Source organism: Oncorhynchus mykiss, chromosome 1, assembly GCF_013265735.2.
Source record: "Oncorhynchus mykiss isolate Arlee chromosome 1, USDA_OmykA_1.1, whole genome shotgun sequence".
Lineage (NCBI taxonomy): Eukaryota > Metazoa > Chordata > Actinopteri > Salmoniformes > Salmonidae > Oncorhynchus > Oncorhynchus mykiss.
In genome coordinates this window covers 15,993,553-16,019,595 of record NC_048565.1, presented here as the reverse complement: position 1 = coordinate 16,019,595, position 26,043 = coordinate 15,993,553, and the positions used below count along the sequence as shown (strand labels likewise).

At 41.1% G+C, this 26,043-nt stretch overlaps 1 protein-coding gene across 7 annotated transcripts in view; it reads left to right on the top strand.

Annotated features, from left to right (window-relative positions):
* LOC110490953 (paralemmin-1) overlaps positions 1-24,160 on the top strand; it is an 80,365-nt gene extending 56,205 nt beyond the window's left edge. For 2 of the 7 annotated variants that reach the window (XM_036952414.1, XM_036952292.1), the window contains 7 exons: positions 5,958-6,079; positions 7,231-7,339; positions 11,147-11,168; positions 11,298-11,375; positions 11,844-11,921; positions 17,135-17,266; positions 18,483-24,160. In XM_036952414.1, the coding sequence (XP_036808309.1) occupies positions 5,958-6,079; positions 7,231-7,339; positions 11,147-11,168; positions 11,298-11,375; positions 11,844-11,921; positions 17,135-17,266; positions 18,483-19,087 (1,146 nt within the window). In that variant the 3' untranslated portion in view covers positions 19,088-24,160. The remainder of the gene's footprint in view (positions 1-5,957; positions 6,080-7,230; positions 7,340-11,146; positions 11,169-11,297; positions 11,376-11,843; positions 11,922-17,134; positions 17,267-18,482) is intronic. The other 5 variants (XM_036952353.1, XM_036952453.1, XM_036952508.1 and 2 more) reach the window with 5 other exon arrangements.
* The last annotated feature ends 1,883 nt before the right edge of the window (positions 24,161-26,043 follow it).

The window sequence follows — 26,043 nt, the reverse complement described above, 5'->3', positions numbered from 1 at the left end:
TTTTTAGTGGTCTGGTCTTTATAAAATTGACTACACCTACAATGTCAGTCATAACATCACTTAATTCAGAGGAAGGGTGCCTTGATGCCAGTGCTTCTCTGTGTATAACACAGTGTGTCCACTCCGCATTAGGTGAGGCCTTCTTGATGAGAGCCCAAAGTCATTTTCTCATCCCTGCCATGGTCTGTGCACCATCACTGCAAATGCCAATGCAGTTCTCCCACTTTAGCCCATTCTCAGTCAGGAAGCAGTACAGCATTTTGAATATCTCTTCAGCTGTGGCTCTGTCTGACATATTTACAAAACAGTAGATCCTCACACAGGGAGTTTGTCATGTCTAAACGTACATAAGCGATAAACAAACAGTCTTTGTTGCTGTCAGTTGCTTCATCGAACTGTAAGGCAAAGCGTTTGTCTTTGAGTTTATCTACCAGCTGTTCTTTAAGATCGTTAGCAATGTCATTTATACGTCTGGTGACAGTGTCATTGGACAGAGGGATAGTTGTTATTTTTGCAGTACTTGCGTCATCCAGCATGACAGAGACCATGTCTAATGCTGCAGGCAGTATCAGCTCCTCTGCCATGGAGTGGTTTTTTTTAACTGAGCAATTATATGATGCTAACAGTGCTCGCTGGTTTACTGAAGTAGCATTCACAAAGCGGGACGATTGTTAGCAATATTCGTCACGTTTCCACTGAAAAAACTCATGCGGCTTATCAGCGTGATTGGGGTGTAATGTCTTTAAGTGACGCCTTCATTTATTTGGCTTCATGCTGTCCGCTGCCAACATTTTTAGACACAGTAAACATACCGGTCTTTCATTGTCTCCCACCGTAGTCACAGTGAAGACAAGCGCTACATACGCTTCCTCATATTTCCTCATCTTAGCTTTCGGGAGACTTATGTTTGTCTCATTATCTCCGTCTCTCTCCGCCTTTCTTTTCATCCCTGTTAAATATTTTTCCATGGTGTCTGTTATGGGTTTGTTATCTGCACTTCATATCTCCTGCTCTGTGCTGTGTGCTCTTGTTCGGTGCAAAAAAGAAATTACTCCCTGCCGCAAAAAAAAGCATGTTCCCCAGGGTCACACGCGCCCGCCCCCCTGGCATCGCTCCGAGCTCCCCCAGGGGGGCGCGCCCCACTATTTGAGAAGGACTGGGTTAAGGTCACCACAATATGAATTATAGCACATGCTCTTATTAATTATGTCAGATTGATGATCTAAGGAAAGAGAACACGGCTCTGAAAAGTACTGTAGACTCTATTCATGGCAAGGTGGAGGTGGTGCAAAGGGAGAAAAAACAACTTAAAGAAACCTTGCTTGATGTACAGTGTCGATCAATCCAGGACTATCTAATATTTTCAGGGATACTGGAGAATGAAAACAGCAGAAGCTGAGGACACTGTCCGAGACGTTATATCAACTCAACTAAAACTGCCCACTGATGTTGTGCGTAATGCCACTTTCTCCAGAGTCCATAGAATAGGCAAGGCCTCTGGAAATAGGCCACAGGCTATTATTGCATGTTTTGATAATTTTAAGCAAAAGGAAATGGCAAAGAGCAGGGGCAGAGAACTCAGAAACACTGATTTTGGAATGAATGATCACTTACCCACCGAGATCAATGAAAGGAGAGAAAAACTGTATCCTATCATGAAGGAAAAGCGTTGCCTGAATCAACGAGTCTCCATGGTGATGGATAACCTTTATATCAACGGGCAACTGTATCAGGACTCTAGAGTAACTCCCTGGTTATTTTAATCCAACTGTATCAGGACTCTAGAGTAACTCCCTGACTATTTTAATCCAACTGTATCAGGACTCTAGAGTAATTCCCTGGCTATTTTAATCCAACTGTATCAGGACTCTAGAGTAACTCCCTGGCTATTTTAATCCAACTGTATCAGGACTCTAGAGTAACTCCCTGGCTATTATAATCCAACTGTATCAGGACTCTAGAGTAACTCCCTGGTTATTTTAATCCAACTGTATCAGGACTCTAGAGTAACTCCCTGGCTATTTTAATCCAACTGTATCAGGACTCTAGAGTAATTCCCTGGCTATTTTAATCCAACTGTATCAGGACTCTAGAGTGATTCCCTGGCCATTTTAATCCAACTGTATCAGGACTCTAGAGTAATTCCCTGGCTATTTTAATTCAATGTTCAAATCTGAGTTTGTGTGTTGTAGTGTATCATGACAGTAGTGTACTATAATGAATACATGCTCTATTGATCTCCTCTTGACAAGGAAAGGGTTGCATATAGCTCAGATTAATGTATGCAGCCTTCCTAACAAAATACATGAGGTTTTTAACTTGGTGAACATAAATAATATTCATATTTTGGCTTTGACCGAAACGCATTTAGATGCATCTGTAAATGATGGGCAAATGAACATTCAATGATATAGTCTACTTAGAAGAGACAGGAAAAGGAATGGTGGGGTTGTAACACTGTACATTCAGAATCATATACCATTTAAGAGGAGGGATGACCTTAATGTATGTCAAGTAGAGGCACTATGGGCTCAAGTACATCTGCCTCACCAGGCACCCATATTGGTAGGATGTGTGTATAGACCTCCTAGCTCTAAGGTGTCCTATCTGGATGACTTATGCACTGGGTTTGACCAGGCCATAGATAGCAACAGAGATGTATTTATCTTGGGTGATTTTAATATAAATTGGAAGGATCATAATAATTCAAATACAACTAAATTGATGAGATATGCTGAGAACTGTGGTTTGAAACAAATGGTTAATGACACTACTAGATCATCAACTAAGTTGGGTGACCGTTCAGACACATGCATTGATCTGATCTTCTGTAATACAAGCCAGATCAATGCCAGTGGACTGGACAAACCATAATATTGTGACCATAACCATAAACACCAAGGTTCCAAAGAAACCCCAAAGGATTGTGGTCAAGAGACATTTTAAAAGATTTAATCATGAGCTATTTCAAAATTATTTGGCTGCTGTACCCTGGGAGCTGATTTATCTAGAGGTTGATTTAAATCACAATACAGAATGTTTCATTTATTTGCTCACTGAGGTAATGGACTATCTCCATGGATTGATGATGAACTCGTTGAGGCTTTTTCTCAAAGAAATATGGCAAAAGTCTTAGCAGCCAAATCTAAACTAGAAATGTATTAACAGAATTATAGAACACTACGTAATTGTGCAGCTAAATTGAATTGTAAGAAAAAACATTATTTTACAAAAATGCTTTTATTGATTGTAAAAGTTATTGTAAAAAGTTATGGAATACAGTTAAGGGCTTATTTGGTACATTTATCTCATCATACCCATCTAGTGTGGAATTTGACGGGAGAACAATAACAAAACCAGCTGATATTGCCAATCATTTTGCAGATTTTTTTTACAAAGAAAATGAATTTACTGAGCTACTGTTCAATGGATTGACGATCATATTATGAGCAACAAAACCTGCTCTTTTAGTCTACAAATAGTGTCAGTAGAGGAGGTGTTAAGCCTATTGAAGCCATTACCCGATGGTAAACCTACAGGTTATGGTCTTATGGACAATTTTTTACTTTGCAGATTGCAGCACCACTGAAATATATATTTAATCGGTTACTGGAAAAGGGGATGTTTGCAAATGTATGGAAGCATGCTAAACCGTGTCCTATTCCGAAAGACCGCAAGAACCCATTACTCCTGACAATAGTCAACCAATTAGTCTCAGTAAAATATTGGAGGGTATTGTGAGCAGACAAATATGGGAGTACATTTAAAAGAAGGATCAGATTACAGCCAATCAGCATGCTTATCGCAAAAACCATTCCACTACTACTGCATTGGTTGACATGACTGACCAGTGGCTCAATGCTATGGATAATGGCAGGTTTGTGGGTGTACTATTTTTAGATTTTAGTGCAGCATTTGATTTAGTGGATCATTAAATAATTTTGACAAAATTATTGTATTATGGTTTTAAGGAGGTAGCATTGAATTGGATACAGTCATATCTAACTGACAGGAAACAGTCCACCTATATCAATGGTTCACCCCTCATGCTTTAAACTGTGGAATACCGCAGGGCAGCTGCTTTGGGCCACTTCTTTACTTAATATATACCAACGACTTTCCTAATGCCTTATCCTTATCTGAAACTCAAGCTACTATGTTTGCAGATGATACTACAAGTTATACAGCAAGTCAATCGGTTCAACAGGTACAGCAAGCTCCACAAGTAGATTTGGAAAATATCAGGGAGTGGGTTTGCCGGGACAAACTTGTTTATAACACCAAGAAAACCAATGTTATGTTGGTCTGTTCCACTAGGAAAAGGCCAAAACATCATGGGATACAATTAAGTATGGGAGGAGTACAAATTGAGGAAGTGGAAGAAATCAAACTACTGGGAGTGCAGCTCGACAACTGCTTATCATGGTCATCTCAAATAACTAATCTATGTACATTTTTTTCTTTTTTTAACTGCATGCATGATCAGAAGGATAGATAAATATTTACCAGGAAAGATTCTTAAGCAAATAACACAAGTATTAATTGAGTTAGGTGAATACTATTCTGTGGTCTGGGGAAATGCATCAGCAAGTGAAATTAGAAGGCTGCAGATTGCACAGAACAAAGCAGCAAGGATTGTTTTAAGGTGGAGATATGGTTATTCTGTTGTAGTCATGCTCAGTGCTCTTGGTTGGTCATCAATCAACAAGATAATTGAAAAAAACATGCTTATTTTATTTCAAAATATACACAATTTAAAACAGCCAAATTCTATTCACAATAGTATTCAGTTGGTAAGAGACAAACATTCAGTAAATACTAGGAATATATTGTCCACCATCTGTGTGTTATCCAGACAGAAAAGAGAAATAGGCAAGATAACATTTTGATTTAGAGCAATAAAGAAATTAAATAATTTAACTGAGCAAACCAGAAACCTTTCAATATGTACATTTAAACAATACAATTACATAGGAAAGTTGTGCTGGACTGTGGTAGATGAAGAATCAATCCATCTTTTTAGACTGTTACAGTATTTATCTTTATCTATCTCTGTGTATTATGTCTGTTTGTAACAGTGTGTTATATGTGAAAATGTGATCATATTATACATTGTATTTTAATGTTTAAGGACTCTTGGAAGATTAGTCCAAATGAGGACATAAAGAGATCCTAATCAAATCAAATGACTTATTAATTATTGTCACATGCTCTTATGTAATCCTTTATAAAGACCTCAGAACAGGCAGAGGACATGCTCAAAATGTAATTTACATAACCATAGACCACTTAAACTCGTACAACACTTCCACTCGCGGCTGCCCAAAAATAACTAACTGAAATCCATGCCCCCACTAATCTTCACCTCCGCCCTGGGAAACAGAAATATACCTTCACCATACCCCTTTTTTTGAGAGTGTGTGATGATTGTACCTTTATTTTCAAATATTGGTTACAAAAATGTTCCGTTATATTCGGATATGTACCCTAAAAGGTATCGACAGGTACATTGTGTGTTTTGATCTTTTTGTACCCGAGGGAAACATACCGTTCCCTTGTTTCTGTGATTATATAGACTGATAAAGAGTCCGCTCTCCACAAAACAGTCCTAAAATTAAGCATTATAAGCTGAACAAGAAACCGTTGCTAATGTTATAGCTAATGCACCTACACCTTATAGTTCATGAGCCAGAGATCAGGATATCTTTAAAAACATCTGGGGGGAATATAGTGTCTCATAGTGTTATTTTGCAAGGTCTCTGTCCTCTAGAAAAGGCACTCTTGTCAATGTAATTTTGCTGATGGGGCCAGAAATATTTGAAACTCCTGACTTACAGTTTACAATGTGTTATCTCTTTCAAACAATTTACCACGAAACACAACATTTCAACAAAAAGTCATTTGATATCAGACATTAGTCTGTGATTGATGTTCCTATGTTCTTCTGTCCTGTCCAGCAAAAGTCCCTGAGGGAAAAATGGTTGCTAGACGGAGCTGCTGGGTCGGAGCAGGACGAGGCCAAGAAACAGTTGGCGGAGGACGAGACCAAGCTCAAGGGGATGGAGGAGAGCATCATTAGGTACGTCTACAACCCAGGAACACTGGTGTACCTACTACCTTTATACGTTTCTGGATTCACTCTATATCTTTAGTTCACCAGTCTTTAACCAGGCAAAACCTGCTCTTAACGTGGTCAGATTCTAATATCCTGTTCTCTCTATTTCATTTTTTCATGGCGACTCTCTGGCAATGTGGCACAGCACATTTGTTACGGTTGGGACCCTTTTGCAACGTTTCTTTGAAACATTTTAATAAGACATAAGTTGTAATCTTAGCTGGAAAAGAGGACAAGCCTATGAGATGCTGCAAAGCACTCAATACCAGTTGACAAAACTAGCCAGACTTAAGAGAGTGGATGGGGAGGGGGTGGGGGGAATGGTGGAGGCAGTAATGGGGGTGCTCACTGGTGGAGAGACGAACGCAGACAACGTCTGGAACAGCACTCATCAATCTCTCCAGTACAAAAAGGAGACCCAGTAGCCAAGAGACCCCCTCCACCCTTTCCACACGCACCCCCTCCCATCCTCCATCCAACCATTTTCTTTCTCACTCATAGCAAAACAGTGTCATCAATCTTCTTCTCTGGCAGTCCATTTCGCTGATTAAATTCCTCCTGACCGCTGCAGCCCAGCCCTGGCAGAACGTTGGCGCTGGCTGGATGTATTGGGGCTCAGACTGGGGCAACACTGGCACTAAACTGTCACAACTCCCAATGAGCAACGGCAGCTAACAATGGCCGCTGTCAAGGCCGGCGCTAGGGAGAATACAGAATGGGATAATGCTAAGGAGAAGCTATTGTCCCGATCTCAAATAAACGCTTAATTCTGTTAGATAGGCCGTAGCCAGGAAGGCCCCAGTGAGGTTGTTTTGGTATTTAACAATATGAGGGCATTTAAAGGGATAGTTCATGGGTATTTCTCTTTTGCTCTGAGCAATTCATTTTAGATAAAAATATCAGTGTATCACCTTCCCAGGGGATGAGCTCTGTAGTTGGGTGTGATGGGCTGTATCTTCTGACTCTATAAAGCCCTCATTGTGTGCATAGTTGCCCAAAATAACAAACATTTTAGATAGACTAGACATAAATCCCAAACTGCTGTGGAATACTACATCAGGCTTGGAACACACCATGTCTGTGTGTGAATGATCACGTTTATCCCTTTTCTGCAGAATGGAACAGGAACTGGAGGAGCTGGAGACGGGCGTGTCGGTGACCTCCACCAAAGAGAGTCTGACAGATGCAGCCAAGGTGGAAGAAGCCAAGACTGCCGACAACAAAGTGAGCCCCCCACCCCTGAGGGCAGCTGGACATCGCTGGTCCACCGGACAATGACCCACTATTAGAGACACGAGTATTTGCCTAGGGTGTGTGTGTGTGAAGGGGGGGGGGGGGGGGCGTGCGTGTGTGTGTGTGTGTGTGTGAGTGAGTGTGTGTGTTGGGGGGCATGTTTGAAGTTTGAAGTAGGGGAGTGGGAATCGAGGGAAGGGGGGGGGGGGACGGATTGCCAGAGCAAGCCTTGGGTCATAAATGAAAGCAAAAATCTCTGTGTACAGTAACTGCCCATGTGATGGACTGAGAGTGAGCAAATGCCATCAGTAATATGATTAGTGGCAGTCCGGATGGGCCTGGAGAGTCAGACACTGGGTCTGACAAGCAGTGTATGAGGAAGAGTTGATGACGGGAGGGGGGCTCTTGTCCAAAGGGGATGTTCATATTGACAGCACACACTGGGCAGCTTTTAGCATGGGGGTTTCATAGCAACGGCTAGAAAAGACGCTCTGTCTCTTCTGTCTCCTTCTTGAACTCGTTGGCTCTTTCCTTCACGAGTCAATATCCACTTCCTCAAACCATCCATGCTGGCACCGCTTTCCTGAAAGGGAAAGTTATTATACAATGTGGCATCTCTTTCTACCTCAGTCGTTTTTCTTGCTTCCTTGTCGGACATTGTTTTTATGGCATACCTCAATGGAAAATATATTCCTTCCCTTAAACCAGGTTTTCAAAGAAATATGTTAAATATGTGACACAATGTTCCTTCATTAAGAAGCTATGGTTTTAAATAAGAGTGTCGCTTCAAGAAGCAAATTCAATACCTCAAAACTGTGGGTTGTCAGGAGAACTTGAGTGGCGCAGCGGTCTAAGGCACTGCATCTGAAGTGCTAGAGGTGTCACTACAGACCCTGGTTTGATTCCAGGCTGTATCACAACCGGCTGTGATTAGGAGTCCCATAGGGCGGTGCACAATTTGCCCAGTGTTGTCCGGGTTTGGCTGGGGTAGGCTGTCATTGTAAATAAGAATTTGTTCTTAACTTGCATCAAACATAATAACAAAATCTATACTGTTAAATTCATTGTTTTTGGAATTGCCAATTCTCCCTGACTGTCAAGCTTTTTTTTTTGTAATAGTTCTCAAAGATTATGTGATAAAAAATATATTCTGTAGGTTCATTATCTTTTCTACATACTGTACATCTGGTTTTAGTCAGGTTTTAGTCATTTAAGTTTACACTGAAAGCAATCAGCTCAAAGTATCTAGACATTTCTAGACACATTATAGTTTTCTGGGTCAGGTGATGGTACCTTGCTAGAGCCGTCAGAGACGCAAAGAGACATTTCTATACAAATTATTTCAGGGTTTTTTATGCTATTGAAATTCTTTCTGAAATTGAAATACATTTTCGGGATGGAAAAGCGCTAGTGAACTGAGCTCTAGAATTAAATGAATTGAGTCAAGTTTAGAGTAGAGGTGGAATCCCAAGCATATGTGTAGTGCAATTAAAACTTCTTCAGGATCGGTGTTTCCCCTGCGGGACGGTTGAGCTAATGTAGGCTAATGCAATTAGCATGAGGTTGTAAGTAACAGGTAGCCTAGTTGACGGCAGGTAACCTAGTGGTTGGAGTGTTGGACTAGTAACCGTAAAGGTTGCAAGATCAAATCCCTGAGCTGACACAGATAAAAATCTGTCGTTCTACCCCTGAACAAGGCAGTTAACCCACTGTTCCTAGGCCATCATTGAAAATAAGAATTTGTTCTTAACTGACTTGCCTAGGTAAATAAAGGTAAAATAAAAAAATTAACAAGAACATTTCCCAGGACATAGACAGATCTGATATTGTCTGAAAGCTTAAATTCTTGTTAATCTAACTGCACTGTCCAATTTACAATAGCTATTACAGTAGAAGAATACCATGCTATTGTTTAAGGAGAGTGTATAGTTTTGAACATAGTTATTTCTTAAACAAATTAGGCACATTTGGGCGGTCTTGCTACAAAATTTTGAACAGAAATGCAGTGGTTCATTGGATCGGTCTAAAACTTTGTATGGACACTGCTGCCATCTAGTGGCCAGAATCTAAATTGCATCTGGGCTGGAATAATACATTATGACCTTTCTCTTGCATTTCAAAGAGGATGGTACAAGAAAAATAAATGTTTTTTTCTTTGTATTATCTTTTACCAGATCTAATGTGCTATATTCTCTTATATTCTTTCACATTTCCACAAACTTCAATGTGTTTCCTTTCAAATGGTACCAAGAATATGCATATCCTTGCTTCAGGGCCTGAGCTACAGGCAGTTAGATTTAAAAAAAGGGACATTTAAAAAAGGGGGGTGATCCATAAGAGGTTTGTTACGGTTTTCTTCTGGTGAAAGAGAGAAGGACCAAATGCAGCGTGGTTATTCATAAACATCTTTAATAAAAGATGAAAAATGAACAAAACAAGACAAACCAAACCAGCCCTATCTGGTGCAACAAACACAGAGACAGGAACAATCACCCACGAAATACTCAAAGAATATGGCTGCCTAAATATGGTTCCCAATCAGAGACAACGATAAACACCTGCCTCTGATTGAGAACCACTCTAGGCAACCATAGACTTTCCTAGACTACTTAACTAAACACAATCCCATAAACTACAAAACCCCTAGACAAAACAAACCACATAAATCACCCATGTCACACCCTGGCCTAACCAAAGGGCGTGACAAGGTTTACCATTAGACCTTTACGTCAATCAAAGTATATTACCCTAAAATATGAATATTACTACTGGATGCATCCAATTTAAAAGTACTGCAATACGAATACAATTATCAAAAGACTGCATACCATAAGCCTTCAAAATGGCCTTGTAAGGACATTTTTTTAAATCAAAGTAACATAGCATACACTGCAACTATTGCGATACAAAGTATAGCCAGGAGATTGCAACGACAATGACTCAATAAACCGATCAACTCAACTTCATGATATCCTACCTAGGACGGAACCCGATTTCAATAACCCCCAGCGTTTAATTAGCGTCACCCTAGTGTCAATATAATATAAACTAAAGGCATACAGCTTCACACACATTACCTAATCAACACAACTCTAATCTAAATAAATGTGCCGCTCCCACTTTGGAATGAATACCGTCCAGCGAAACAGTTTAGTACCCGCAACTCTGAAAAGAGAAATCCATAATGTATCCAATACAGTGTGTCATGTCAAAATGTACAGCTCTTTATGAGCTATTGAAATAATACAAATGTGATAATTAAATTCATACAGTTATATTTATTTATGTCAACTCAATTTTAATCAGCTTTCGCTCCTCTAACCCCGGGGCGCCGGGGGAACGTCCCTGCCTGGATAACGCCGCGGGCGTAGGTGTGCTTCTCTCCTATGATGTGTAAACATATGGCCATCCATCCGGAGAATGCCATAAATTGTGATTGAATCATCATGCTGTGCCTTGGCACCAGCAAGTCACCGCCACAAGGGACACCATCTCTCATTCTACACGCCCTACAACAGTTTACATGTTTACTAGCATATAAGCATGATTTGATACGGTATATTCTGTGTTTGATCATGTGTTTTCTGGGTTTGATCATGTGTTTTTTGGGTTTGATGATGTCTTTTCTGGGTTTGATCATGTTTTTGGGGTTTGATCATGTGTTTTCTGGGTTTGATCATGTGTTTTCTGGGTTTGATCATTAGTTTTCTGAGTTTGATGCTCTATGATGAATGGATTAAAATACTGTTTTCTCTCTCTCTCTCTCTCTCTCTCTCTCTCTCTCTCTCTCTCTCTCAGGCTCCTGCAGGCACTGTTCAAGGTAACACATCTTCATTCACACCTTATTCCTCACCTCTTTCTCCTCTTTTACAAGTCTATTGTGTTTGTCTCTCTTTCTCCCTCCTGCTCTCATTCTTATCCCACTTCCTTGTTCGATGACCACTTATAGAGGTCAAGGAAGTGCTCAAAGTGCACAACAGCCCTCGTCTGGACATGTCCGGAGGTGCATCAGATTTAATGAGAACAGGTGAGTCTCGGTACCCTGTAGATCACATACTGAGACACACTGTAGAGCGACATCTTAGGGAAATGCTTTTGCCTCTAGATTCACTCTAAATTTTAATGTCATGCAAGCATATTAAGGTGATGTTATTCCTTTCAATGTAAAAAAAAAAAATTTTAGGAATATATTCCTGTTTCATTCAGGAATATATTAACTGATTCATAGTGAATTGAGACATTATTGACTGATTATATTAATCATATGCTGTAAATTGCATCTGTGCAATCTTACATGCAATAGAGCCCATTTTTGTCATAAATGGAAGACATCTCAATACGATTCCATTGGAGTCTTCTTTATCTGTCTTTGTCCCAAACCTGGGCACCTCCTCTGTGTTTGTCTCTTTCTCTCTCCCCCTCTTTCCCTCTCTCTCTCCCCCTCTTTCCCTCTATCTCCATCTGTTTCTCACCCCACTCCCTTGACTGCTTATAGAGGTCAAGGAAGTGCTCAAAGTGCACAACAGCCCTCGTCTGGACATGTCCGGAGGTGCATCAGATATAATGAGAACAGGTGAGTCTTGGTACCCTGTAGATCACATACTGAGACACACTGTAGAGCAACATCTTAGAGAAATGCTGTTTTCAACCTCTTTTCCCTTTTTTTCCAGTCTTGAACATACAGTACCAGTCAAAAGTTTGGACACACCTACTCATGCAAGGGTGTTTCTTTATTTTTACTATTATCTACATTGTAAAAAAAATTGTGAAGACATCAAACTTATGAAATAACACATAGGGAATCATGTAGTAACCAAAAAAAGTGTTAAAGAAATCTAAATATATGTTATATTTGAGATTCTTCAAAGTAGCCACCCTTTGCCTTGATCACAGCTTTGCACACTCTTGGCATTCTCTCAACCAGCTTCATGAGGAATGATTTTCCAACAGTCTTGAAGGAGTTCCCACATATGCTGAGCATTTGTTGGCTGCTTTTTGGGTCCAACTCATCCCAAACCATCTCAATTGGGTTGAGGTCAAGTGATTGTGGAGGCCAGGTCATCTGATGCAGCACTCCCCTTCTTGTTCAAATAGCCCTTACATAGCCTGGAGGTGTGTTTTGGGTCATTGTCCCCCTAAATGCAAACCAGATGGAGTGGCATATCTCTGCAGAATGCTGTGGTACTGTAGCCATGCTGGTTAAGTGTGCTTTGAATTCAAAATAAATCACAGACAGTGTCACAAGAATAGCACCCCCACACCATCACACCTCCTCCTCCATGCTTCATGGTGTGAACGACACATGCGGAGATCATCCGTTTGCCTACTCTGTGTTTCACAAAGACAGCGGTTGGAACCAAAAATCTCAGATTTGGACTCATCAGAACAAAAGACAGATTTCTACCGGCCTAATGTCCATTGCTTGTGTTTCTTGCCCCAAGCAAGTCTCTTCTTATTATTGGTGTCCTTTAGTAGTGGTTTCTTTGCAGCAATACGACCATCAAGGTCTGAATAACGCTGTCTCCTCTGAACAGTTGATGTTGAGATGTGTCTGTTATTTGAACTCTGTGAAGCATTTATTTGGGCTGCAATCTGAGGTGCAGTTAACTCTAATGAACTTATCCTCTGCAGCATAGGTAACTCTGGGTCTTCCTTTCCTGTGGCGGTCCTCGTGGGAACCAGTTTCATCATATAGCGCTCAATGGTTTTTGCGACTACGCTTGAAGAAACTTGAAACGTTCTTGACATTTTCCTGATTGACTGCCCTTCATGTCTTAAAGTAATGATGGACTGTCGTTTCTCTTTGCTTATTTGAGCTGTTCTTGGCATAATATGGACTTAGTCTTTTACCAAATAAGGCTATCTTCTGTATACCACCCTACCTTGTCACAACACAACTGATTGGCTCAGACGCATTAAGAAGGAAAGAAATTCCACAAATGAACTTTTAACAAGGCACACCTATTAATTGAAATGCATTCCAGGTGACTACCTCATGAAGCTGGTTGATAGAATGCCAAGAGTGTGCAAAGCTGTCATCAAGGCAAAGGTTGGCTACTTTGAAGAATCTCAACAAAACAAACATGTTTGGTTACTACATGATTCCATGTGTGTTATTTCATAGTTTTTATGTCTTCACTATTAATCTACAATGTAGAAAATAGTAAAAATAAAGAAAAACCCTTGACTGGTATCGTAGATGCCTCTTAACATAGATCTGAGTACAACATCTGATGTCAGCTTCATATAATTTAGTTACATTAATGATTTTTCTAATAAAAAACAGTGATTACCAAATAATCATTGACATTGATATATATTACAGTGTTAGAGAATCTCACATTAACCCATAACCTAAATCTTAATTTTGCACAAAATGGCATTGGCACATAACAACTCAACAATCTATCAATTTTAGTAATTTAGCAGACACTCTTATCCAGAGCGACTTAGATGAGCAATGAGGGTTAAGCGCCTTGCTAAAGGGGACATCAACAGATTTTTCACCTAGTCGGCTCTGGATTCAAACCAGCACCCTTTTGATTATTGGCCCAATGCTCTTAACCACTAGGCTACCTGCTACATCAATATGTAACTCCTCAGTGGATCTCATTATTATCAACACAACCAGTTTGAATTGCCAGTCAGTAGCTTCTTAATAGTGCTCTCAGCAGTATCACATTTAATCTAACACGTCATCAAATCGTCATTTTGATGACAGTTTCATTGAATGACAGCAAAATAGCTGAATACTTGGCAATTTACCCCACTGTCATACACAACACCTCAGTATAGCTCAGGATATTGTAATCACAGTTACAAATGGCTGGGGACAGCTTCATCTCCTCTCTAGGGGGCTTTTCAGCAGTATCACACTTGGGCCCTCCTTCTCCTTATATGTGGGCCTCTGTCCCCCTTAATTAAACATTGACTTTCATCAGCCTCACAGTAGCCCTGAAAGGAGAGAGAGGGATTCCACTGATACTCCACAGTGAGGGAGTGACTAATGAGTTATTTTACTTCAAGCCCAGGTCACCATACAACTCCCACCTAGAGAACCCTTTCTGAGCAGGGGGGTGGAATGGGGGGTGGAATGGGGCTACTTATTGTTTCATCAACACCTGCTGGGATTAAATGCAAATTGCCGATGCTTTCCTGGATTGGTTTGTTTTGGTAACATTTTGGTGTAATACGGCCATCATATAACAGCTAAATAACTATAAACTAAGAAAGGAACATAGTATGTTCACCATATCCTGTACATACTCCACTCCCTGCAGGGTCTCAGGGGGAGTTGGGATATGCATGAAACACATTTCCGTTACACTCTTGTACAAGTGTCCATCCACAGTGTGTAAGACAAGACAAGACACATATAAACACCACCCACATTATGATTATTATAAACAAATAATAGATATACTGTAGATATCTAGCAGCTAGAAACGTTGATAAGGAACAATACAATGCAAGGGGACTGCAATGTGTGATCATTATAGAGGGACTGTTATAGGGGATCAATATAGAGGGACTGTTATGGGGGATCAATATAGAGGGACTGTTATGGGGGATCAATATAGAGGGACTGTTATGGGGGATCAATATAGAGGGACTGTTATGGGGGATCAATATGGAGGGACTGTTATGGGGTATACATTTACATTTGAGTAATTTAGCAGACTCTTATCTAGAGCAACTTACAGGAACAATACGGTTAAAAGGCACATTGACAGATTTGTCACCTAGTCAGCTCAGGGATTGGAACCGGCAACCTTTCGCTTACTGGCCCAACACTCTTAACTGCTAGGCTACCTGCCACCCCATGATACATGACATATCTACCAGTTCCATGATGTGAAAAGGGTGTACTGTAGTGCCTGAATGTGCTGTAGTACCTGAATGTGCTGTAGTGCCTGAATGTGCTGTAGTACCTGCATGTGCTGTAGTGCATGAATGTGCTGTAGTACCTGAATGTGCTGTAGTACCTGAATGTGCTGTAGTACCTGCATGTGCTGTAGTACCTGCATGTGCTGTAGTACCTGAATGTGCTGTAGTGCCTGAATGTGCTGTAGTACCTGAATGTGCTGTTGTACCTGCATGTGCTGTAGTACCTGCATGTGCTGTAGTACCTGCATGTGCTGTAGTACCTGCATGTGCTGTAGTGCATGAATGTGCTGTAGTACCTGAATGTGCTGTAGTACCTGAATGTGCTGTAGTACCTGCATGTGCTGTAGTGCATGAATGTGCTGTAGTACCTGAATGTGCTGTAGTACCTGAATGTGCTGTAGTACCTGCATGTGCTGTAGTGCATGAATGTGCTGTAGTACCTGAATGTGCTGTAGTATCTGAATGTGCTGTAGTACCTGCATGTGCTGTAGTACCTGCATGTGCTGTAGTGCCTGAATGTGCTGTAGTGCCTGAATTTGCTGTAGTACCTGAATGTGCTGTAGTGCCTGAATGTGCTGTAGTGCCTGAGTGTGCTGTAGTGCCTGAATTCACTATGTGTGGGTGGTAAGGTACATAGTCACGTGGGAGGAACTATTTTAATGACGGACCACTTGGGTATTTGATCAGCTAAGTACTCATAGCTAAGTACTTAAGAGAAGACAAAATCAATGAGAATACCATACAACATGTTGCATTCTCTGAAGTGATTTGGTATACTGTATTTCATGTCCTCTATTTGTTGTCACTCTCAGGCGTGTTTCTGTACTGTATTTTCCCCTAACATTTGTCTTCTGTCCTAATCTTCACAGTGATCAACTGTCTGTCTCTGTGATTGTCTAGCTGTTTGGGTGTGTGTATGAGTTTGTGTGAGTTTGTCTCTTTGCCTGCATGTCGGTCTGTTCTTATTCATTCCTGCAGACATTCGATGTGATTTGTGACTAAAGGAGTTAAACAAGTAGAGTAGTGCTTGTAAAGAGATGGTATACTGAGTATTCAGTTCTCACAGTGGAGATACCCTATATGTAGTTATCCTCAGAAGATGCGATGTTGCCTGGGCAACGCAGCTCCACCGTCGTCATGCCAGCGTTAGATTCACACACAGTGTGCACATCACGACAAATTATAGTGTTGCTTTCAAAAAAGCTAAGTAGTTTCACAGTGTCAGCTGTGGCCTAATAGCATAATTATCCAAATGAATTTTGTACATGCTTTCTTTGAAGGAAAAAGGAAACCGCACACTGCTCTTGATAGTATCACTGATCTTTATTAAGGATACGTACTATCAAGAGCAGTGTGCGGTTTCTTTTTTCCTTCATCTTCTTCAACTGTTACCATGCACCTGCAAAAAAGATAGCTCAGATGTGCGAGTGCCTTTTGACTTTTGAAGTACATGCTTTCTGTACAACCTGGTGTTCACGAAATTCTGCAAACATGACTCACTTTTCCCATCCAGTATCTACCCCAGTCAAAGGAATATCATGAATTGTAGTTATGTTTACTTCGTGTGTGTTGGTGTTACACGGGCATACTGATTGGTGGCTAGTGTTTATTTATTTCACCTTTATTTAACCAGGTGAGCTAGTTGAGTTCTCATTAGTGTAGATCGATTTAGTATGGCTTTTAGTGGAACATTGTAGCATTGTTGTGTAGAGTGGTTGTCTTTAAAACAAATTACAGTACAAACGATGGAGAAAAGGAGAGAGAGAGAGTGAGAGAGAGGGAGGCTATGTAGTGCGTAACATATAGATGTGTGGGATAACTGTGAGTGTGTGTGTGTGAGAGAAAGGACAATTCTGCAGGGCCCTAACATCTCCTCTTGTTGACACCCAATGCAACCAGCGATGTACTCAGTAGAGATCACCGTTGAGAGGGACAATGTCACGGGCGAGACTAAGGTGTTGTCCACCAACACCCTACTGCCCATTAACCTCTCTGGGCAAGGGGTCAAGGTGTATGAGGATTACCAGAAAGGTGATTTCCCAACGTGATTTCAACAGCAAAAGGAGACACTCAGCTAAGACATGCACAGTGAATGCCTTTATGAGAAGTGTTAATAGCTATGACTTTATCACTAAATATTTTATGTACAAGAACAAATTGATAACAGTAATATCACAAGATGGTAAACGTTTTCTCTGAAGATTAAGATATTATCTTGGATAAGTCTACCTAAAATTATAGTTATTACAGACATTGCTTGTTTGATCGTAGCCAATTAAAGACATAGGCTACCTCTTGTGGTTCAATAAACTTCACAATGTATTTTCACTTTATATAAAAGCTTCTTTATACTCTGTCTCATATAATGACTGGCGTGAATCCAGTCATTGACAGTAGATATTTTTTTACTTAATTTTACTTCTCGTGAAGCAAAAGAACTACATACATTCAGAAAACGAGAGCCGAGATTGGAATTTTGAAATTGGACACCATCACCTCCGGACTCATAATGTTGTATTATTCAGTATGGAGATATTCTACTGTAATGGGGTCTCCCCTTGGATTCTAGTTTGTTTATGTTGTTTAGGATGTTAATTTGATCACCCTGTTGCAGGAGACCTTTCCAGCAATGCAGGAAATGTTTCAATACGAGTGTATTTGAGGCTTCTGAAGTTTGTCATTTCCACTTAGAAATTTCAGACTTGATTTTCCCTTATGAAAATGTATTTACTCTTTCAAAAATGTATATTCATTATAATCCACATAATAACTTACATTTCCTGTTGATGCATTATTACTTTCCTGCTGTAGCAAACTGGCTCAAATTAAGACTCTACATCTGTAGTTAAGCATAGTATGACAAAGTGTTGCAGGGTGACCAATATACCATCCCTACTTATAGACCTGGTTTTAAGCCAATAACTCTATCTCAATAGTTATATTTGTGAATGTGAACTTGGGCTATTATGTATTGGTTCAAAAAGACGTCAATACATTCAAACCCCATTTCAAATGGTCCCGTTGGTCTCCCTGTAGCTGATTTGGTTCACCTGTTGGTATTGGGCATGATCCTTCAATATTATTATCAGATCAGTGATTATTGCTTCACGGATGGAGGCATTTAAAAAAAAATTGTCTAGTTCTAGTCTAGTCGAGTCTAGTTCTCCATGCTCTCATGAGTCTCTTCTGTTAAGGACACGTCTGTCGCTCTCCTTTCTCTCTCTCCATCTCTCTCTCTCTCTCGTAGTGGTACACGAGGTGAACGGGGAGAACGGGGTCCACCAGCTCAGCGCCAACGAGGTGGACGAGCTCATCCTCAAAGCTGATGAGTCCATGATGAGCGACGCCACCACCGCTGGCGCCACCTACACCACCCCTGTCTTCCCCACCAATGCTGAGTTGGCTGCCGAGCAGCAGACGACACCCAAGAAGGAGATCACAGGCATGGAGGCCAAGGCAGGTGGCGCTAGTCCCCAGCCAGGTGGAGGCGAGATGGAGGCCAGCGCCGAGAACCCCGTCACTATGGTGTTCATGGGCTACCAGAGTGTGGAGGACGAGACAGAGACCAACAAGGTGCTGGGCCTGGAGGGTACCGTCAAGGCCCAGCTGGTGGTCATCGAGGACGGCGAGGGCAAGAATGTGACGGTTGGGCCCACTCCAGCCACCGTGACCATCACTGAGGGAGGCGCCAAGGAAGAGCAGTCTCCCCCACCCAACGGCAGCGCCGCTGACCCCGCCAAGACCCCCCAGGAGACATCCTCCGCAAAGGAGAAAGGGGGTGAGCCAGAGGGGGGTACCACTGAGTTAAACAACAAGGAGAAGCAGCCTTGCAAGTGCTGCACCATCATGTGAGCAACTGTTTGTTGTGTGGCTGAATTCCCCCCGGAACTTGACTTTTCAAGGAGAAATGACAAACCAACAACCATAACGTCATGACAACCAACAAACTCCTCCCCCCCGCCCTGAAAAAAAAGGAATACATGTTCTTTATCTTCTGATAGCCGGCTGTGGTTTCCCGACTTCGTTTGAAGTATTTCATTATCATCTCATCGTCTCCTTTCCTTCTCTTGACCTTTTTTTATTATTTCAGGTTTGGTTGTGCGAAAGGAGAGCAATCCCTACCTCCTCACACTTTGAGATTTCTGAGGGAGAGAGGAGATAGAAAAGGAAGGATAGAAAGAGAGAAAGAAAGAGGAAGGGGTTTGTTTACTCACCCAGCATTGTCCAACAAGCATTTTTTTAAATGACATCTCTTATACACCACCATGAATTGTGTAATCTTAACTTTCTGTATGATGGACAGATATATCTCTCTATGTATCTCTATATATACATTGTTTATTTTAAAGATATATTTATTAGACTTTTTTTTTGAAAATGCCCTCTGGAAAGTGTTTTTGACAGAAGCATGGTATTCATTGTTTTTTTCTGTCCTGTGCTAGAGCATTTTAGATAAAAACAGGGACATGATGGAACACTTGGAATATTTATGTTAGAAAATTCTCTTGGATTTTGATTTCCAGAAAAAAGAAAAAAAAAGTAACTTTGGAATGTCTGAGACAGACACAACACTGATATATGGGATGTCTGAGACAGACACAACACTGATATATGGGATGTCTGTGACAGACACAACACTGATATATGGGATGTCTGTGACAGACACAACACTGATATATGGGATGTCTGTGACAGACACAACACTGATATATGGGATGTCTGTGACAGTCACAACACTGATATATGGGATGTCTGTGACAAACACAACACTTATATTTAGAAGTGACATGCAATGAGACGTCAGTGATATTGATGACATCGAAGTACTGTGTGCGTGTGTGTATGAGCATGCATGAGTGTGTGTGTTTTGGTTTAAAATGACCTCATTGGTCCTTATATCATCCTACACTACACTACCCACAATCCCCATCACCTATTTTCTTTCTGGAAGAAAAAACAATCCATGCATTTTTTTTGTGATTTCCCTGCAACCAAATCAGCTACACTAGTTCGACAACACTAGTAATGAATTGAATAACGTGTGAAGGTCATTCATACCGAAGCTTGAGACTGATGAAATTAATGCCCATCTGTAAGGCTTGATGTTTGTGTGATTCGCCCCCACTTAACTACATTATCCAGAATACCACTGCCCCTTTAATATAAATAATGTTGCTTACAGCTGCCTTTGTGATAACACTAACTACTTTTCATTAACTCATTGACATAATCCTGGCTCCTGATGTTATGACCTAGCAACTAACAGCTGGGTTTTGAAATAATGGTCGGCGTGGACAGGCCCTTCCAATGTCCCGAAGATTTTCAGCTGGATATTAACTACTGTGGAATTGGTGCATGGAGCATAATCTGTTGTTTTAAATGGCAGCGCATATCCTACCAAACTGTGTTGCAAATACCGCAAGAATTTGCTCCATTCAGACATTAAGGAAGAGTGACATTTGAATGGGGGTCGGGGGTCATATATTTCCCTCAGAGTGTGTGGGAGAAGATTCATTATAAGAGTACTTGGTTTTCTGTTTTCCTCTTTGAACTCTACTGTCAGGCCTTGGTTTTGTCATTTGTCAACGAAACCAAAGAAAACCGTTCAAATAGGCCTACTTTTCATTGTGTATCTATCACAGGAGGTTGGTGGCACCTTAGTTGGAGAGGACGGGCTTGTGGTAATGCCTGGAGCGGAATCAGTGGAATGGTATCAAATACACCACACACGTGGTTCCCATGTGTTTGATACCATTGCATTTGCTCGGTCCCAGACATTATTATGAGCTGTCCTCCACTCTGCAACCTCACTGGTATCTATCGACATGTGAGGCAAAAAGCAGGGAATTTCAACTTCAACATTCCAAGAAGTTTTCAGAATCCTTTCCTACCCTCCTCTGAGTGGTCAATTTTGCTCCAAATGTTGTGTTTTTTTTTCAGAGAACAATAGATGTTTTTGCAGTATGGCTACATTTGAACAGCTGTGTTTAACTTTCCCTTGGCTTGTGTGTGTTTGTTAGCTGCAGCTATAGCATTCTTTACATCTTACTTATTTCTGCCATTTTGGAGCCAAATTTCCAGCTAAGCTGAGGGTCATGTTATCATTGTCCAGTGTATTTTTCCCAGTTTTGAGTTGAGTCAGTTGAGTTGGATTAGGTAAACTAGGAGTCAGATCTTTTCAACCCTACTCACTGACACGCTCATATGTAACCGTGGTCCAAGTGTTATTATTCACATCCGAAATAAAACAAACATTTTGTTTTCAAAGATGGTCTGCATTATCTTGAAGTGAGTCCAAGAAGTGAGCCAGAGGTTTGCATCATGTTTGCCTATTTCTCTTTTAATATTGTTCCATGTGTATTTATACCTTTCCATTGATATTGATAGAGCTCTATATGTTATTTAAAGGGTTAACGTCTTTGTGAGGGTTCAAATCAAGAACATGATGGAGAATAGATTAAAAATAACCAGGTCTGATAAGCCTTGTCAAAATTATGCTGGAGAATCCATTGCACTGCAGAAAGAAACCAAATGGAACATCTATTCATTTGAATTTGGGTGACAGGGTAGCCTAGTGGTTAGAGCGTTGGACTAGTAACTGAAAGGTTGCAAGTTCATATCCCCGAGCTGACAAGGTACAAATCTGTCGTTCTGCCCCTGAACAGGCAGTTAACCCACTGTTCCTATGCTGTTATTGAAAATAAGAATTTGTACTTAACTGACTTGCCTAGTTAAATAAAGGTAAAAAAATGATCATGTAAAATATATTATGAAATAATATTCTTTGCCAATCCCCTTCAATCCCACTTCCTCATGCATCAAAGGGACAGGGCAATCATTGATAGGCCGACACATCCTCCAATATGCTGCTCAGCAAGGAGCATAAAAAGCTGACACAGTGAAATGTGCGTTACTCTATAGGAGTGGTCCCAAGCTTTCTCGGTTAATGTACTGAATTTTGTTCTGCCCAGAGTACCCCCTCATGTGCATTTTACCAGTAGGCCTATGGTCGCATGAGTCTTCTCAAGTATCCTCTGTGGATAGGCCAAGTACCTCCAGTGGTCCTAGTACCGGTCCTATCACTGCTCTATAGGACAGTCACACTATCTGTAGTGTTGGTCTAGAATACTTTCGATAAAAAATACTGACTTCGAATTCGCTTAGGCATTGCTGACGACCAGTCCTTGTCGAATAATATTCCCACACTGCTGGATCCAAATCTATGCAAGTACTCCCATTCATGAAAGCTGCCAACGTTAGCATCAGCAAAATCATCATATAGCTATAGCATTGAGGACAAGCAGCAGCACTGATAAGAGTTCATCAGTACATCACAAAGGCCAAGCATTGAACCATGCCCATCCTTTCCTTTGCAAAAGATTAACCTTTTTTATTTCCTAAATATCTGCTTGCTAACAGTTTACGACATATGTGTGTGGCTCAGCCTCAGTAGCTGTTAGCATAGATTTGGTTTGTCAATTTCAATTTGAACGGTGGAAAGAAGATTTCATATGTTGTCACTGCCAACATGGCAGCACATCACATGTTGGGATGGATACATGTGGGTTGTGGGTTTTTGTGGTGCTAAATCATTGATAATGTTATATCTGACAGCCAAAGTTTAGATATTATTTTAGATATACATTTCTGCAGCTTGTGTTTCAAGAAAATCACTGATATTTCTATTTGCAATAGGAAATAGTGTCAGCAAGAGTCATTTTTCTAGGCACACCTCAACAAGGAAGTGTTTAATCAGTTCAATTCCAAGCTTATTTGAAGCAGCAACTAGGTGTTCTGTTTTTAAAGTTTTTCTTTTAGGATAACATGCAACAGTCATCTCAAAACTGAAAAACATGAACAGTCATACATCTCTTTGTTCTAACACAAACATACTGTACAAATGCACTTACTGTAGGGTGGTCAAACTGAAAGCCATAGTGTTCTTGGTGGAAGAAATCGTCCATACCATTAGAGTCAGAGAGAACATTGGTGACCATAACCTAATCAAATTTGTCCATCCACAATGAAATATGGTGACACTTAAGTTAAAAAAGGACTTACATAACACCTTCATAACATTTCTTTAGAGGAAAGAATTACATGGCACTTTGAGAGGGACTTGGAAATCAACAACACAGTGTTTCATTTTGTCTGTTCTATTCACACCGTTCATTTTGCTGCCTTCAACAACTTTGAGCTTCAAGGTTAACGAACATCAATGTCAATGAAGGATAATGAATGCCAATGATGTTCTTATGAAGGGTAATGATTGCATGGACATCTCCACTAAAGTGCTGATCCATCCTACTGAGCAGTGGGTGGAATTTACTCTTAACCACTGATGCAGGGTCAGATTTAATTTTATCCCTAATGGCTAAGGTTAGGATTGGGAGCTATGTAATCTGATCCTAGATCTGTGGTGAAGGGTGACTTCTGCCTCAAGCTCGTTTTGAATACCCAATACTTCTCCTTCCTCGGTCCCTCTGTCTTGCTGAGCTTGGTGTAGCAGCAGAGGCTTGTCGCCCCTGGCAACTACTGTCTGCACTGCCAGCGCCATGGTTACCTCATGACTCTTGCTCTGCAACAGCACCCCCCTGTTGGTTCTTATCAATATTTACATTAATTTCTGACTTCTCTCTCTCTACACACCCCCAATGCCTTGTAGTTTGGCCCCTGGTCAGGCATCTTTTTTGTAAATGTGTATATATAAGTATCTACATATAAATGTCTGTCGCTCTCTCGTCCTCTTGTGTAGACTCCTAGATCTTTGTGCTCATGGCAGTCAGTCAGTGAAGGGCCCAGATAATAGAGTGGGTGTCAACACACTGCTGCTCTTCTTATGCTTTGTAGTTGCCAAGGTCTGCTTTCTCACAAACTGGAAAGTGCTGTAGAGGAAACAACAAATAAAAATGTGACGTGCTTCAACGGTCTCTCTCGGTCTCTCTGTTTTGTTTCTGCGTTTTCTCCCTCCGTCTTGAAATGTGTTGTCTCCTTAGTCAATACAGATGAAGGTGGGTGCTGATGTGAGTGTGTGTTTGTGTGTGTGTTTGTGTGTGTATCTTTAGCCTCGGTTCTTAGTTTAAAGTTGTAAGGCTCTCGAAGTCCTGCATTGTGAAATCCTCACAGTTCCTTCCTATGAACAAAGGTCCTGTCCACCTATCCACCAAAATGAAATGGTTTTACACTGCTAATCTAGGACCTGCTGCAACATTGTTACAGCCATTGTCATTGACACAGTGACCTGGCTACACAGTCACTGTAGGCAGAAGTAGGATTGTGTGTGTGTGTGTGTGTGTGTGTGGGGGGGGGGGGGGGGGTACAAGGAATGCTCCTCTTTTGTTTGCCGCTTTTTAATGGTCAGCAGCATTCCAACGCAATTATCAGCAACACACACATGGCAGCTGCTGGTAAAAAACTAAGGAGCAGTCACGCCACCCCTCCCCCACAACAACTCTTAAATTCTTCTGCACTAGCAGCTTTGATGGACAGGGGTTGAGGGGGGTTGATGGAGGGGGCGAGTGACATATACTGTGTGGGGGGGAGGGCCTTGGGGGGTGAGGAGGGTTACAGGGAGGGGTTTGGTCAGGGCCAAACCCAGGACCAAAACACCAGTGGAGCCCGGAAGACCCAGCTCTTAGGCCTGACACACTGGAGGCTATGAGGGGGGCACAGATCCAGTGCTAGATTATCTGCCTGAGAGGAGCCGGGGGTGGAATGAAGAACACCTGTTGGAGAACCCAGAGGTCTAGGAGGGGAGGTCTAGAACCGGGAGGTGAGTTACAGAATGGGGGGGATTACTGAGGTATGGAATGGAACTACTCTTCTTACAATCATATAATGTAAGGAGATAATTATTCTCCATCTATGTAGAATTCTTTATTGAATTTCATTTAGAATATTGGGGACTTTTTGTATTTGTATTAATTAGGGATCCCCATTGGCTGCTACCAAAACAGCAGCTATTCTTCCTGGGGTGCAAACACATTAAGGCACATACATCACACATAAAACAAAAGATAAAACAGTACATCATATACAATTATTACACCACTACATATCTACAATATAAAATGTATAATACCACCATACAACAATATTACAATGTAAGTGTATGTAGAGTGTGTGTGTTAGCGCTTGTGTGTGTATGAGTGTGTCAGTACCTTTGTGTGTGTCTCTTCACTGTCCCTGCTGTTCCATAAGGTGTATTTTTACCTTTTTTTTAAAATCTGATTCTACTGCTTGCATCAGTTACCTGATGTGAAATAGAGTTCCATGTAGTCATGGCTCTATGTAGTACTGGGTGCCTCCCATAGTCTGTTCTGATTGTGAAGAGACCTCTGGTGGCATGTCTTGTGGGTTATGCATGGGTGTCTGAGCTGTGTGCCAGTAGTTCAAACAGACAGCTCAGTACATTCAGCTTGTCAACACTTTTGACAAAAACAAGTAGTGATGAAGTCAATCTCTCTTCCACTTTGAGCCATGAGATATTGACATGCATACCCTTCATATTAGCTCCCCGTGCACTTTTAAAGCCCAGCTGTGCTGCCCTGTTCTGTGCCAATTGTAATTTTCCTAAGTCCCTCTTTGTGGCACCTGACCACACGACCGGACAGTAGTCCAGGTGAAACAAAGCTAGGGCCTGTAGGACCTGCCTTGTTGATAGTGTTGTTAAGAAGGCAGAGCAGTGCTTATTATGGACAGACTTCTCCTCCATCTTAGCTACTGTTGACAGTTCACAATCCAGGCTTACTCCTAGCAGTTAAGTCACCTCAACATGCTCAATTTCCACATTATTCATTACAAGAGTT